General features: G+C 34.2%; 1 protein-coding gene across 1 annotated transcript; it reads left to right on the top strand.

The window, feature by feature from the left end:
• Positions 1–1,585: 1,585 nt before the first annotated feature.
• Positions 1,586–1,956, top strand: LOC148554078 (uncharacterized). The gene has a single exon (XM_088495152.1). It carries the CDS (start codon positions 1,641–1,643, stop codon positions 1,953–1,955), a length of 315 nt encoding a protein of 104 aa, XP_088351278.1. The 5' UTR covers positions 1,586–1,640; the 3' UTR covers position 1,956.
• Positions 1,957–17,700: the final 15,744 nt, after the last annotated feature.

Raw genomic sequence — 17,700 nt, 5'->3', positions numbered from 1 at the left:
AGAATTGGAACCCTAGGAAGGACAGCGACAAAGACGCAAAGCATAGCGGCGAGTGACCGGCGAGGAGGACGAGGAGTGGTGGCGACTGGCGAGGAGCGGCGACGAGTGAGGAGGAGAAGCAGAAACGGCGAGCGGCACGCGACGTCCACCTTCGCAGAGCTGCTGGCGTCAATGTCGAGCGAGAAAGAGGAACAGTGGCGAGATCTGGCGGCGAGATCCAGCAGCGAGGACCGAACAGCGAGAAGCAGCGACGGCAGTGAGGAGTAGCAGCGGCAAATTCCCTTCCCCACCTTCCCTTCCTCCTCTTCTTCCCTGAAATCCCCCTTCCCTCAGCATGATTCCCTTCCCCCTTCCCTCTTTCCCTTTAACCCATTTTTTTTATTTTATATTTTTTAATTAGGAGTAATTTGATAATAAAAATTAAAATTTTGGTAAAAAGGACGATTTTAAAATTAAATTAAACTTTAGGGATGATTTTATAAGCAAAAAAAGGTTGGGAACAAAAAAAATTTTCAACTCTTACCTTAGGAACCAAAATCATATTTAACCCTTATACATATAAATAATAAGTAGTTAGAATTTCGATTTAACTCTTAAATATTTTGATATTATAATGTTAGATGAGTCAACTAATTTTATAAAATTTATTCTAAGTTTAACAATTTTACAATTTAAATCATATTATAATTTTATATTTTATATACTTAATTTATTTTTTTGTAATTTCACGCAAAATTTCGATTTCTCTATTTTGCATACTTTTGTTTTCTGTCTTTTATAATTTTCTTGGATCCGTCCGGACCACCAAAGTAGTAAAAATAATTGTGGCTATTACAAAACTAATGGGTTAGTACTCAATTATTAATGAGTTTAGCTGATTTTATTGTAATAAATGTGGATATGAAAGCAAGCAATCCCACTAAGCAGGCTTCTGTTGGTTCTTGGTTCTATAATATGATATGTTGAAAGATGACCACAATAATGATCCAACATTGTTTAATGGAGTTGAATTAAATTGAAAGTTGGTATATACCAAAGTAACACGTGAAGGATGAAATGTGATAGATGAATTGACATAGTTACTTCCATTAATTATTTTATGTTTTGGAATGGAATCTAACACTGTACTGGAGCCGCCAAACACAAGTTTGGGTTCGTACCAGAAATGTCTTATCATTATAGGCCCTGTAGTGTAGTGTGTAGACTACTTAGTATTAGTGGGTTAGGAGCATTGAGTACAGAAGAGTTGGAGAGTATGCCGTCTGTTTTGCACTACAACAATGAATTTAGACACTAATATAACATAAAAAATAGTTGCATGGAAAATAATACCAATAGTTGAAAAGTTTCCCCTGGATGCTGGAAGATACTTCTCACAGTTGCACTAAAAAAGAGAATCTTGAGGGAGCATAATCATGAGAGGGTTTACCTTCACCAATCACCATTAATAGTTCTCCCACATTTCATTTTAAAAATTAGATATTTTTGAGTTGTGCCTCCCTTCCCACGAGACTATATATACCCCTTATGCAAATACAAGATTTTGCAACAACAAACAATAATCATTTCATACATACATATACATCTCAACCACATTATTCAAATCCCTTAGCTTTATTTACTAAAATATATACAATCCAATGGCCAATTCCAAACTTGTGTTCATTGTCAGTTCTATCCTTCTAGCCTTGGTGATTTTGAATGGTACCTTTTCAGTTCTAGGAAGGCCACTCAAAACGGAAAACAATAATAATGTAAAAGTGCCAACCGCCTATGAAGACGAGGACAATATAGACAAGATGGCTATAGCGGCGGAAAAAACTGTCGTGTGGCGCCGTTACACCTCACAGAATTCACCGCCAGCCGATGGGGTCGGAAATTGGACCGATGATTTCCGACCCACCGATCCAGGCCACAGTCCCGGAGCGGGCCATTCCTCCCCCACGCCAAACTAGTAGTTACAAAGGCATAAGTGTATATCATATAGTCTTATCATGCATGTGTGCATAAATAAATAATCGTTATAACTTGTTTTTGTATATTTCATGCATTAGTTTGGGATTGGATGTGTAGTATATAGGAAAACCATAGTTGCACTTGTACATCATATCTCCATTGTCATTAGCTTGCAAATTATTCATTGTCATCTAGCTTGCAAATTATTCATTGTCATCTAGCTTGCAAATTAATTATTTCCCAGTTACGCTGAATCTTTGTAAACATGCATATATGTGATTTGTAAGCAGCAATAGTAACAATCTTTGGCCATTTAGACAAACCTTTTTTTTTTTTTTAATTCAGATGAACTGATTTACATACATTCAATTGTGTTATTGTCAACATAGATGTGGCAATATGCATGCCCTTTTATTAAATAATAAATTTATATATAATTAAATATTTGTGTAAAATTATTTTAAAGTGCATGAATTTTTTTTAAACATGATTATATACACTCTTAGGATATTATTGAAGACTTTAGCAACAAAATCTTAAAGTTAGACGACATTATAGATGCGTCAAATTTCACTTGAAAAACAATTAAAAAATGGATTTTTTCAATTTTTTTTAATTTTTTGATAAAGCGTGGTCTCTCATCTTATATTCTTTAAGTGAGAACAAAAATAACATGTGATAGAAAATATTAAATGATAAAAGATCATATTTTATCAAATAATTAAAGAAAAAAATTAAGAGAATCCACTCCCGCAAAATTAAATAGTGTTAGTCGATATTATTATTCACAATAAATTATATTTATATATAGAAAAAAAAATACTAGAGTCAGCCATTTTAGTTAAAAAAAAAAATTAGTTAGTATTAAGTCAAATACAAAGATAAATATAAAACAAATATTGAACACCTAATATTTGTGAAAAAGTGCCGTTTGAATTTAATTTCTGATAAAGATGAGGAATAATAAAACCAACCAAGGTAAATTTTGGATTTTTTATTTAACTTTTTTGTTAGTTGATTTTTTTTCTCGTAACAAAAATGATGTGAGAAATTTATTTATGAAAAATGTAAGATGATCAACATTTTTTCTTTATAGGTCTTACATTTGATTTAACATTAATTGATTTTTTATTTTATTTTTTTACTAAAAAATTAACTCTCTGACCACCTTCTGTATTAAATTAATTATCGACTGAGTTAGTTTTTGTTATTTTTCTATCAGACCATCCTATTTAATTTTCACATACATTAAATTAGACACACAAATTATTCTATTCCCTTTATTAACAAGGGGTATATATAATGAGGTTCATATTGCTTTCGTCCTTGTGTATAATGGCGGCATATGGCTAAGAATGGAGTTGTTGGTAACCAAAAAAAAAAAAAAGGATTTTGTTCGATAAGAAGGCGTTTCGACTATTAAAGGTTTCGATTACAGAAATAGAGACGGTAAGCTAAAATCGAAAAAAGATAGTACACAGAGCGTCAAAATCAAAAGGTAGTTATTGCCTTTCTTTGAACATCAAGACTTGCTACTCGATCATCAAGACTGAGTTGAGAACATGGGTGCAAATTTTAAAAAGCAAGCTGAAGAAACGTAGGAATTGAATATCAAAGAAGACGTAGGTGTCAAAACTTGGAGATCACGATTTTTCATGGTCAAGGCAAGGTCATGGTTGAGAAAAAGGAGAAGGTAAGATAGTGGACAACATGCTTTATCACTACCACAAAACGGAAGATAGCGGCAGACAATTAGCAGCTATTTTAACAACCACCGCTATCTGATGATTTTCCAGCAATTTCAGTGGTGAACGCTGGAAGAGCCGCTGTTTAATTTGGTTTTGCGACAAATTTTAAAGAACCGCCGAATCTACCTTTCTTTGATTGGCGATTGAAAATCTCCCCCTTTCCTAAAAACACAACCCTCAGCAGCTTCATAAAAAAAAGACAGAGAGAAAGAAACGTAAAGAGAAGAGAGGGAGAAACGGAGAAGGAGAGGGAAGGGAGGAAGGAGCCGGCCGATGCTGCTGAGTTCGCCGCCGCCGTTGCGTTGCCGTGTCGTCGGAAAGCCAGAACCGCAAGATAAAGAACCGCGAAGAGAGAGGGAGGCCGCATCAGCTCACCACAAAGCCAGCGCCGTCGTCGTCCTCATCGCGGGTCTTCACCGTCGCGTCTTGCCACCGCCGCCACCACTAAGCTTGCCGTCGTCGCCACTGAAGCTGAAGAGAGGGAGAGCGCGCGCTCACGAAGGAGAAGAACGACGAAGAGTGAAGGAGAAGCAGAAGACGATGAACGCAAGGGAGAAGGAAGAGGTTCGTTCTCGCATCGTCCTGCTCTACCGCCGCTGCTGCCGTCGATTGGGGTCAAGGCCGTCGCCGTCGCACCCTGTTCCTATTGCCATTAGGGTTTGCTGCTGCTGCCATTGATAGAACCGCCACTGGGAGGAGCCGAATAGGGATAGGAGGTCACCGTCGAACACGCCGCCACCAGTTACAACCGTCGCCAAAACCGGGACAGATTCATCCGTAACTCTGCTTCTTCCTTTCTTGAATCTGTTTTACTTCTATTTTGTTCCACCATTCTCCTAACTTTCTTTCTATGCACTTTGAAATTGGTTTTGCTCATTTGTTGTACCCAGTAATTGCTTTGCTTCATCAATGGTATGTCTTGTTTGCTTTTCATTTCCTTGCTTAACGCCTTTTTCTTGTCTTTATCGGGTCTTTCTGTTTGATGATTAAGGCCTTTTGCCTTTAGAAAAGGGCTTTTTAAAGGAGAGAAAGTCTTGATAGGAGAAAGTGGTGCTATACGCTATAAGAGAGAGCTAAAAAGAGGTGGACTAGACTTGCTTAAGCTTGAGTTCTTTCATAGGAAGGAATATAATAAGGTCGTTGGTTTACATACCATAGAGCAGGCGCTTTCATATAACTAAGGAAAAGAGGACAAGAAATGAGAGTTTATGTCGCCTTCTTTCCTAGCTCTTTTCCATAGAGCAATGCCAAAAAGCTTGATGAAGTTTGTGCCATCTTGGGCCAGTCAAATCCATTTTAGTCCCTCAAACTTGATTGTAACACTTCACTCTTCCCTCTAATTTCATTTAATTTATCCCTTTCTTCTGTTTGTTTTATGTTTTTATTCTTACGAGGGTTTTGTTTTGTTTTTTCAGTGCCAGAGTTGCAAGGAGAGCCTGAAGATATCTCCAAAGAGAAGGCTCGTTTGGCTGCTGTTCAGGTATCCACTCACAATCTGGTTTTCACTGATTCCATTATGTGTGTGATTTTAGGGTGGATTTTCTTTTTTACCTCAATTTTTTAACTTTTCTGATGATTTGGTTTTCTAATTTATGTAACGGTTAATGGACCTGTGTTGGTTGAAGACACTTGCCTTTGTTTCAATGCCTTGAAAGGTTTTCCAGGTTGGTATAATTTTCTTGTTTTACATGATTCTAAGCTGGGAGTATTCAACCTGACACTGATTTTGTTTGAATGTTTTAATTTTTAACAAGGCCTTACATGTAAGTTCTATTTCACATTTTATCATCATCTTTAAGATACTCTCCTTTTGGGTTCATAAAAAGTGTTGTTAATTTTTATATTTGTTCTATGAGACCAATACCTTGATACTGTGAAAATAAATGAATAAGGAAAAAGGACGATTTGTCAAAATTGGTTGAAAATACGGTGGTAGATTGACGAATGAAAGCAAGGGGTCAATTTGTAACATTTAGGAATGGGTTCTCCTCTATGTAAGGATAGCTGCTGAATGAGCACTGTGTCACTGTGTCAGATTGTTCATATTAAAATTTAAACCCATTATTATTTCTTGATTATAACTCTGTGATGGTAGTACTAGACTGCCGGTTCTTTGTCTTGGTAGGGGAAATCACTATATGCTACCAAGTTCTTTTTGATTCACCATTTGCATATGATTCATTTGTTCTGGTAGTATTATGACCGTATACATCATCCAAATGGTTAAGAAAATGTTTTATCTTGTCAGTTTTTATTTCAGTCCTGAAATAGCTCTTTCTATCTGCGGAGCCGAGAAGTTGTACAAGCGGTCTTAAAGTTAATTATATTTCTTAAGGGGTCTAGGCTCAATGTTGATGAATTTATTTTAAGTACATACTCAAAGTGGATCTATTGTGTACATTAAAGTTGGAACTTCTAATTGACGTAGCCTTATTTGCAGTGTTCCAATTGTACGATAGCACAATGATTATCTTTTGTTTCCCACGTCCACTCGACTTTCTGAAATTTGATTTCCTCCTCTTCCCTTTTTCTAAATCATCCAAATTCCATCCCGTCTTCTTCCTTCCGATGATAAGTGATCTTTCTCATATATATTGTGTTCTGGTCTCATGCTAATATATAGACCTCTTTTTTCCTTCCCATTCTATGATATATGTGTGCATCCTAGCTATGAGTTATGAGCTATAGTTGATAGTTTTTACAGAATTTTGATACTTTTCACTTGTAATGCTGTTAGGCAAATATATTATGATTACTAAGATTAAGATAGCAAATTTTTAGTTTGTGAAGTAAATTCTAATTTTTAGTTTTTGAATCTTTGGATTAAATTTGAAATTCAGATATTGTAAGAGATTACAGTGTGTCAGGTTATATTCTTTGTATCACTGTTTTGTCTTTTTCAATGGCAGGGTGAGGAACTGCCACCAGACATCGCTGTAGGGATGAATTCCGTGGAAAGACCGAGTGAAAAATAGAATCCTAGAATTGGAATTATTTTGGTTTGAAGCAAATATTTTTTTGAATTTGACTATGCAATTCTTAGCAAGAGATTTACTATGTTGATATTTTTATAAATATATTATTTTGTTTTCCAATTAATTTTGTTATTTTTGCCACAAGTTTAGATTCAATAGATGAAAAATATTAAGATTTATAGTATTAAAAAAATCCAAAAATGGCCAAAAAATATATCTTTAAAATTAAACAAAAAAATCAATGTTTTTTTAAAAGGAAAATCTACTTTTTTTTTAATTTGTATTGAGATTAGCGGCGGTTTTATAACCGCCGCAAGTAGTCTTAAATTAACAAACAGTAATAATATTGCGGTGGTTCATAATCGGTAGTAAACAATGAACTAAATCCTAATACTTGTATATCGCGGCAGTTTTAAACCGCTGCTAAACTAGTTGCTGCAAAATGCCAATTCAGCGGCGGTTATACCAGCGGTTGTTGAAAACCGCCGCAAAATCATTTTCCTGCGCCAATAACTAGGGCGGTCCACCAAACCGCTGAAATTTGATTTATCGGCGGTTTAATAGGGAAAAAAGCCGCCGCAAAGTGGCGCTTCTGTTGTAGTGTATGACAAGTCTATCTTCATGGTCTATAAATAGGCATTACAAGAGGAACGGAGCTTTGCGGCGGTTGTTTTTGCAAATTTGTGGCAGTTTCAAACCGCCGCAAAACAGAACGCCAGCGGCTTAATTCATTACAAGAAATAGTATAATTATCGACGCTAAAAATCGACGGCTAAGTTTTCCATCGATATTTTTCGACGGCTTGCCGTCGATAAAATGAAAAATGGATGATTAAAAATAAAATATTAAAATCGACGACAATGTCGTCTATTATTTTGACAATTTTTTAACGGCGACGAAAGAAGGGGCAAAAAATTTTTTCTTTAAAATCGACGGACTAATTATCTATTTTAATAATTAAAATATCGACAGTTTCTGTCGTCGATAAATTTAGACGATAGAAATCTCTTTTCTAAATTAAATGAACAGTATAAATTTACTATATAAAATAGACGGATAGACTGTTAATTTTTATTTTAACTAAAATCGACAAAATAGCCGTCGATGTTTTTCAACAAAAAAACTACTCCTACTTTTGCTTCTCGCATTCCTATTCGTTTCGCTCATTTTCCCAAAATATAACCCCAAATCTTCAGAGAATTAGAGTCTGACGCTTCTTCTTCTCCTCCAACGCCCAAGAGTAAAGACCAGAATAGAGTCACGGTCACGGAGAGAGGAAGAGAGCAGAGCTTCTTCTTCTCCGACTCCTGAGAAAACCCGCTGTCCTCCGCCTGAGAGCAGAGCTTCTTCTTCTTCTCCTCCGCGGAGCTTGCCGCCGCGCCATCTTCTTCATGTAAGTTCCTCTCTCTCTCTCTCTCTCTCTCTCTCTCTCTCTCTCTCTCTCTCTCACTCTATCACATTTTGATTTGTGAATCTTCATGTAAGTTCTTCTTCTTCCACAGACTCGTCGTTGCAACGTCTTTACTAGTCGCAGTCGTTGTGAGCCCGTCGCCATAGCACGTCGCTGTCACAGCTTCTTGTAAGTTTCTCTCTGTTTCTCTCTGATTATTATATTTATTTCTACAATTTTTGTATCTACTATTTTCATCATGAAATTCTGAATTTGCTGTTTATTAAACCTAATTAGCATAATCAATTCATATCATTACTTCAGCTCAACTAGTCTGACACATTAGTTTTACAATGTGATTAGATAAAACAAAATTTAAAAGAAAGAAAGAAAAACACTTGCTTGCTTAGTATTAGAAAAAAGGTAGAGTACTAACTTCAAATTCAGTTACAGATTTCAAGTAAGTAAGGAAAGTACTGTGTATTATTTAATTAATCTTCATGATTATTGCTCATAATATTAATTGCTCTATTTATTTCGATTTACTTATTGAATTTTCATCTTTTCTGCTAGTCACTGTAGTTTGGTAGGATTCCTATTTGATTTAACATTTGTTTTGGTGAAATTATGCTCTCGATTTACTAATTTGTTGTTTATTTTGCTTTTGTTAATGTGGAATCTAGCTTGGCATGGAAAATTTCGGAGTGTATTTTCGAATTTTTGTTTTCTAGTTTTCTTATAGAAAATTTCATCCGTTTTTAATAAGTCATAACATTGGCTTATGTAGAGACTATTCAAAGACCTATGCTCGGTCCAAATATTATGACAAAGCAAAACCCTGGAATGAAAGGTGTGATGTTGCATTTGCTTGTGCTTCGCAGAATGAAATTGAACAATTTGATGCTATTAATTTGGTAAATGCAGGTTGTCGTCTACTAGTAGAAGGTATTTTTTTCTTTAAGGGTGCAATATGTCTTTGCTCTTTGGGTATATTTTTTGTCTCTCAAAAATACTAATGGTGACTTCCATATATTATTTGAATGCTAGGTTCCAACATGCCCTTTACTCCTGAGGCAGCTGACTTCCTAAAGAAAGCTAGTGTTCTCATTGCTCCTACAATGGCTGCTGGCACTGGAGGGGTACGATGTTTGCTATATTTAGAGTGCTATGTTTTGCTCATATTATTGTAGATTCTAGATTGGCATGTTGACATGTTGATGACCTTTCTCCTTGCTTACAGGTTGTGGCTGGAGAGCTTGAACTGAATCGTGAATGCAGTTTGATGCACTGGTCGCCAGAGGATTTCGAATCTAAATTGCAGGTATTTTAAATATTTCCCTTTGCTAAAAATATATTACCTATAAAAATCACTCATCGTATATTTTGTTATGACGAGAATTTATGCTAGATGAAATTTTCACAAATAGTTGATGTGGAAATTGTGAACTAGTTCATAACTCTGATTCCTAAGGAAACACAAGGTTTTCTATTTTGTCCTAAAACCTAATGACAAAATTGAGTTTACAGGCTCTACTATTTTGTCCAAATATAGTGTTTTGATATGAACAAGTTTTAGCTCATTGCAGTTCTTGATTTCTTTCTTTCAATTTTGTAGGGGATCTTGATTAATGGGCAATTCCCAGGGCCCACTATAGATGCAGTTACAAATGATTTAAAAACACCAGGGGATGAATTAGAACTTGGAAGTGAATCTCAAGAGTTGGGCTATTGGCTCAATATCTAGCTTTCAGAATATTTACTTTTTGGGTCAGTATTTAGTTATTACATATTTGGTTTTAAATTTTCAGTTTCATGCTACATTTTGTTACTTGTGACAATGTGACTTTAGTTTTCCAAAAGGTTGTAAAATTTTATGATTTTAGGTTTTTGTACTGCAATCTGCACTATTATAATTGTTCTATGCAAAATGCATAAACATCTATAACTAGTTTGATGATTGAATTTGATCATGTATTTTGAGTTATCTAGAACTATGACTCATTTGGTTTGATGTTGATTTGTCTTGTGTAACCAGAGATCCTCATGAGGGCAGGATTAGGGACATCTTTGCCACTAAGCTCAATTTCGGTTAGTATAGTTTGATTACTTTCCTTTTGAATGTTTCTCATAAGTTCATTTTATTTCTTTGATATCATATCTTGCATTTGTTTCCATTGTTAATGCACAAAGCTCTAACACCATGATTTTATGGATCGGACAATGGCTAACATATCTTGGTTTTTCGTGTCCATTTTATCTTAATTTTTGTACCATGTCCTTGTTCTTACGTACATATATTCATGTGTTCATCATCACTAATTTAAGTGACATCTATCAAATATGAGTGTCTGCAGAAATCTGAAGAGGAAACTCTATTTAGGAAAGTTCTGTTTGATGCTTTGTTATTGGTGGAGTACCCTTTCCTTTATGAAAATTCCAAGTACATCAAAGGCCTTTCCTTGACCAGATTGATTGTTACTCATAAGGCTGTAGAGTATTTTAGGTATAAAGAATTTAGTATTGTATCATGTTAATATGGATCTTTCTTTGTACTTGTAGTATCTAATAATTTGTCAATGCAGGGGAATTGGTGACCAGAAAAGAGCTCTTTCTTATGTTAGGGAATTTTCTGTTTCACGGGCACCCTTGCAAATAATCAAATGTGTTACAAGCCAGAATGGTTTAGAGGAAAAAGTTGTTAAACCAAATGGATCTTCACCAGTTTGAAGGGAAAAATGATCTGAATATCACATAATTCATTTGAAATTTGATATTGTTAAGATACAATGATATCTTATGCATTATGCAGGAATGGATTACAGAATAGGAGGAACTCATGGCAGGATGGAGTTGAAGGCACAAACTGTCCAATCCCACCAGGGAAGAACTTCAGTTATGTTATTCAGCTCAAAGACCAGATTGGAAGCTTCTTCTACTTCCATTCTCTTAAAATGCAAAAAGCCGCCGGAAGATTCGGCGTCATCAGGATTTGGAGCCGGCCAGGGATTCCGGTTCCTTTTCCTCCTCCTGCTCAGGACTACATCATACCTGCTGGAGATTGATACAAGAGAGGCCATCATGTAAGGAAAACCACCATCCATTTCCAATATTAAATGATGCATTTGTTTCAATTCCTTGACTTAAATTGTTTCTATGTTACTCTATAATAGAGATTGATGCATAGCCTATCGCATGGTCATAATCTTCCTTTTCCTGATAGACTTGTTATCAATGGACATGGTTGGAATGGAAGCACATTCACTGTTGATCAAGGTTAGTTTCCAATCTAATATAGTATTCTTTTATGTAACTACTCTTCATGTCACGCATTTGAGTACTACTATTCTTCATGCAGGTAATACATATAGATTGCGAATATCAAATGTGGGGTTGACAACATCAATCAACATGAGAATCCAAGGGCACAAGATGAAACTTGTGGAGGTAGAAGGGTCTCACACCATACAGAACACTTACTCTTCCCTTGACATCCATCTTGGACAGACCTATTCTGTTCTTATCACTGCTGATCAACCTCCAAAGGATTACTACATAGTTGTCTCCACTAGATTTCATCAGAAGGGTATTCACCACCACCACTGCAATTCTTCACTATAGCGACTCAAATCGGCATCTATCTACTACTCCTCCCCGAGGGCCTACCCTAGATATTGCTTCCTTTCTTTATCAAGCCAAAACTATACGGTATAGTAGAGAGTGTGCATATTACATGTTACATATTATTAGAATTATTTTGATAAGTTTGTAAACTCATTATCTAATATTTAGTATAAATTTTATTTTTATATTTAAACGTTTATTTGCCTTGTTATCTAATATTTTGTATAAATTTTATTTATATTTAAAAGTTTATTTTCATTAATTGTTTACTATTTTTCAAATAAAAAAATAATTAAAAAATATAGCTATTAAAATCGACGGCAGCATTGTCGCTTTTTAAATTTAAAATAGACAAACAAAACAAAATATAGACAAAGAATTTGTCGGTATCTAAACAATTAAATCGACGGCTATTGTGTCGATTTTATTGAATCAAATATCGACAAAAACGTTGTCGATTTTATTAAGCAGGTAAAATTCACAAACTCAAATTATAGATGGAAATATTGTCGATTTTATTGAATCAAATATCGATAGAAATGTCGTCGATTTTATATAATAATATCGACGACAACGTTGTCGATTTTAGTAAGAAGGTAAAATTCTCAAACTCATATTATAGATGGAAATATTGTCGATTTTATTAAATTATTATCGACGGATAGGCAAGCCGTCGATTTTATTAGAATTTTGAAAAATCGACAAGCCTAATAGCGACTATCTCTGCCGTCCATTTTGCCGTCGATTTAGCTGTCAATTTTAACAATGTTTCTTGTAGTGTTAAGGGCGCGGGAATTGCATTTTGAAGCGGTTTTCAACAACCGCTGGCATAACCGCCGCAATTCATATATTTTGCGTCAGTTTGACTAGCATCGGTTTTGAACTGTCGCTATGTGACCAAGGGTGATTTCCTCCACATATTTGCGACGCTCCTTAACCGCCGCTATTTGCTGTTGCGATTTTTTTTAAAAATATATTTGTGCGGTTTTGAACCGCCACCATATATGACCCGCGCAATTATTTAAAACTAATTGCGATGGTTACCTCTATGTATTGCTAGTATTTTTTTAAAATATAATATTTTAATTTGTTTTTCTTTAATTATCCTGGGGATAATTTTTTTGGATTATTTTTTAGTTTTATAAATCTTATTAATTTTCTCTAAAAATCTAAATTGAGGCAAAAAATTCATGAATATTTAACAGCGAAATAAACTAACATATTTATATTAATATTAATAAAGTATTTCACTAGTCACAAAAAAGTAAAGTATTTTACTAATTAATAAAGCTGCATAGGCAACTTAAACAAAACATATACTTCGAATAAAATTTCACACGACTCCTAATTTCTATTTTCCACCATCTCCATCCAAAGAATTCATCCGTGCAGTGATGCTTGGTGGTAGCTCCCTACTTTGTTGTTGAATCAGATAAGTTAGCACACTCTCTATTGCCTGTCTCTTCATCTTTTCTGCTGCTACATCATCCTCCACTGCCTTCTTTTTAATATTTTTGCTGCTACTTCATCCTCCACTGCTTTTTTTCTCAATTTCTCTGCTGCTACTTCATCCTCCACTGCCTTCCTTCTCAATTTCTCAGCCGTTAACTCTGCCTATAGTTCAAACAGCATCCTTTGGGCCTCCTCTGCTTGAGCTCTATTTACCGGCGGCTGCGAACTTGGATAGAAGAGTTGACTTGGTGTCTGCCAAAACCTACGCCATGCACTCTGTCCGAGCGCTCTTTTCTGAGAGCTTGGACAAGGAAATCATTTCCAGACAATATTCTCGTGGATTCATCACACTGTTCAATTTCAGATATTTTATTCTACAAACATAAATAAGCATACATAATCACACTAGGAATAGAGCATATTCAACACATTTTTATAAACTAATCCATCATGTTACAACATAAAGCATTAAAAGTAAGTACTTACACCAATCCTCCGAGCTTCTTCATGTATATAAGTGCCATTATGTCCTTTGTGCTATAAGATCCATAATTCTCCTCTACCAACTCTCCTCCCCTGTAGTTCTGACTGTGCAATACAGTTTATACCATAAATCTATTAAACTCAAATAAAGAAGATGCAGTCCAAAATACAATTCAAAAATAAATTCAAACCTAAATTACCTCTTCTTCCTTACGCCTAGCCAAGCTTTTAGAACCACTAGTGTGGGTGTAAAGTTGCTTCGATCGATTCAGAGTATTTGCCTGTACTTCTCCTATTATGTCATCAGTAGTAAGATTGGTTAGACACGAAACTTGCACATAGCAGTGTATCATAAATAGTTAAATGTTATATTTCTCTTTTAATTTATTTTATTTTCTTTTTCTTTTCTTCACAAAATGATAGATCATCAGTTGGTCTTTACATCATTAATAATTTATATGACTCCAAATAATAAGTGCTTGATGTGCAAAATCAATTCATATATATATATGTTATTGCTAATCTTGAATGCAATAATGTAATTTTTGTAACTTATTATCAGTTGTTATTATATATGTTTATCTGGAACCTAGTTGGATTAATAACAAGGGCTACTTAAATTTGCATGCTACTTAAAAATAGGTTACCTTTGTATCAGGGTCATTGCGATAATCAAGAAACCATCTCCAATTCTCTTTATCAATTACTGTTAGATGGTCCTCAAGATTTTGCTCAAGTGTCCTTGTTGGTTTGTAATAACTGTCATATAACCTACCCTTGTCTCCTTTTAAGACTTCCCCATACTTTGCAAAATTATTTTCTTGATTCTTTCACCTCTATCTTCATCAAAATGGAACATTTCTTGCAACGATAAGTTCAAGTTATTAGTAATTGTATAATAAAAGAATTGATTTAATTTAAAAAATCTAAAAATTATTACCTTTATGCAATCATTATATACCATGTCATTATCCGTCACCTTTTTCCAATTTTCTCATAAATAGAAAATTTGTTGTAATCAGCACCTAACGTTCTAAGAATGTCACTCAATAAACCAACACCATCTCCGACTGGTTGCAATTTCACGTTGAAATATGATCTTCCTACCATTAAGAGACCACTCCATAACTTCTCTCACACTTAATGAAGCTTGTTTGGTTATGTCATCAGAATCTATAAAAAATAGAACCTTATTCAAACGTGTTTAATATTTTAAAAAGGTTAAAAATAAAGTAAATGTTTGTTCTAGTCATTCAAATTATGACCATGATTTAGTTGGTATTCAAAAAACAAAAGACTGAACTAAAAATTTGTACTCAACAAAAATTAAGAAGATAATTAAATGGATGATTTAGGATAATGAATAATTTCTCTAAAGATATTCATATAACAAATTAAATTACATGTGAAACGATTATATCATTAACATCTCCATCATTAATAGATAAGAACATTAATATGAAAAGCAACATCTAAATATCTTTTTTTAATAAATATTAAAAAAAAAAGAGAGTACTTGGTTTATACCTTATTGTTTATATTCCAAATTCCTTAAGCTATTTCACTCATTTACACAAATAATCTATTAGAACAATAAAATTTTTATTTTAAGTTATTTAACTATACTGCACTCCAATCTAAACTATATTAATCCAGACACTGGTTTGGTTTGAGTTCACAAAAATAAAAATAAAAATAATAGAGTCTAATCATTTTGTATATACTAAGGTTCAAGATTTGTTACCGATGACATCAACATTTTAGACCTCGGTAATCTTGCGCCCTTTGCGCCTTTCAGCATCAGCAGCAGCAAACATGTTATCAATGTGTTGTTCAAATGAATCTACCTTATTCGCCTTTGGGTCCAAGTTTTTATCGCATGGCTCCGACGTTTGTACACCATTGGTATAATATCCTAATTTTTAGCACCTCATGACTGTACTAAAAGCTCAGGCGTTACTTACCTCTAAACTCTAAGACTAAGCCAAATACAGAAAATACGAATACATATATACATAAAGCTCCGTAGTTCGGTCGCGGTCTTGCGCCAAAGATTCCTGAACCTGTCACTAAACAAAGGAAATCTGTAGGGGGTGAGAACATCGTCCTCGCAGGTTCTCAGTAGGGAAAGGGAATACCGTAAAAGTAATGAATAAAATGCGAATAATTAACTTTACTCAATAAAACTATTTTTATCAAAACCTTTGAGAATACTTTTTAATTTTTTACTTTAGATAATTAATTACTTTCTTTAAGTTTCTGAACTTAACCAAGTCTCTATCACGACATTAGCTCTTAATTACCTCAATACACAGACTAATAGCACAAGAGACCCAATTGAACATACAAACAGGGAACAATAAGACAAACAACACAATCATAGAGAAATAAAACAAGTAAACACAACCAAATGCAAATGCACAAATAATATGATGTATGTCTAGTCCTATCGCAGGTAATGAGCTCATTTGTCAGTTTTGACCCACACTCGACGCAATCCAACTCGCAAGTCGGATAAGGCATTCCAGTGACATAATCTCTGCAAGTTTCTACTTCTTGCAGGCGCTGGTTCTCCAGCTGAAGCATGTGATCCTTTCTCCTGGAAGCCATTCCATATTTACAAGTGTCCCCGCACAATCATTTCGGCACAAATGTCCAATCAAGCAACCATTTCTCAATTATCTTTTTCCAATCATCGTTTCTCATTTATTTTCTTTTTATCATACCTTCGCATCACCAAATAATCAATCACACCTCATCATTACCAGAATGGTTCACTCTCAGTCGTTCATCGTTCATAACTCTTTTAACATATAAAATTCCTTTTTCTTAATAAATCAAACTCAGATCATAACTTAAAATAAAAATCTTTTCTCAATAGATTACATTTAAAACATAATACTTTTCTTAATAAATCGAAAACCAAATAATATGATTCTTAAACCAAATTTTCTTTTAAATAAGGCTTTAAACAAAGCCTCAGAGTTTTATAAAAATTTCTGCAGTATTTTCTCTAAAATTTCGGCTTTGCCACTCTTTAAGGGTCCCTACCAAATCATTTTCGATTCCCAAAGTTCATTTCTGATAAATCAAACAAACCAAATCCAATGTTAAATGATTTATAAATCTAAAAGTTAACTAGGTTCAATATCAAAATTATTTCCAACTCTCAATTCGTTACCAATAAATCAAACCAACGTTTCCTCAAATTCTTTCTAACGGTTTCAAACCTAAGTCATTCTTTACTTTAGATGTATAAATCAAACTTTTCAATACAACACCCTTTTCTCGATATGTGTAAATATATTCTTTTCCAACCATAGAATCATTTCTAAAAATAAGCTGATAAGTTGGATTTTCAAATCAAAATCACTTTTTCGTATATTTTTACAAGAACTCGGACAAAACCTCCTTTTACAATTTGACTTCACCACCCTTACAGGCTCCCTAACTTTCATAATTTCTCAAGTCAACAACCAAACTAAGACATTAACATAACCAGAGATCCCAGCATCAATCACAACCTCAATTCAAACCCAATTCATATTTCCAATTCAACAAGCAACACCAAATTTATCTTTATTCACAATCACAATACACCCAGCAAAAACTACAACAATATCATCATCACTAACAAAATCACAATTAAAAAATACACATATAGCTCATCTAATCACCCAATTCTTGACAGCACCATCAAGCATACCAAAAATCAATTTCAGCATATTCAAACATACTTACATTCACTAAGAATTTCCAACTTCATCAATTCTCATTAATTGGTCATACAAAGCATTTATAAATTATTTACAATTACTCAATAAGTTTTTTGGTATCCTTAAATTAAAAACTCTTAATTTTAAAACGAATTCCTACCTCAGTTAGTAAAAACCGCAGAATTTAAATGAAACAATCCCCTTTCTTTTTAATCCATGGCAGCAACAACTTTAGCAATTCCATAACGGCATAATCATCAACACTCAAGATAGCCTTAGCAAAAAAACAGGAGGAGAAAAATGGCTGTGCTAAAATAGGACATGCTATTGAAATTAAAAGAAGAATTTGACCAAGAAAC

Source organism: Arachis ipaensis, chromosome B7 (genome assembly GCF_059453495.1).
Source record: "Arachis ipaensis isolate K30076 ecotype BB chromosome B7, ASM5945349v1, whole genome shotgun sequence".
Classification (NCBI taxonomy): domain Eukaryota; kingdom Viridiplantae; phylum Streptophyta; class Magnoliopsida; order Fabales; family Fabaceae; genus Arachis; species Arachis ipaensis.
The sequence above is the reverse complement of the archived record's forward strand: the minus strand, read 5'-3'. Positions and strand labels throughout refer to the sequence as shown.

Excerpts from the sequence above, each read along its gene's own strand:
- LOC148554078 (XM_088495152.1), top strand. The coding sequence starts at position 1,641 with ATGGCCAATTCCAAACTTGTGTTCATTGTCAGTTCTATCCTTCTAGCC.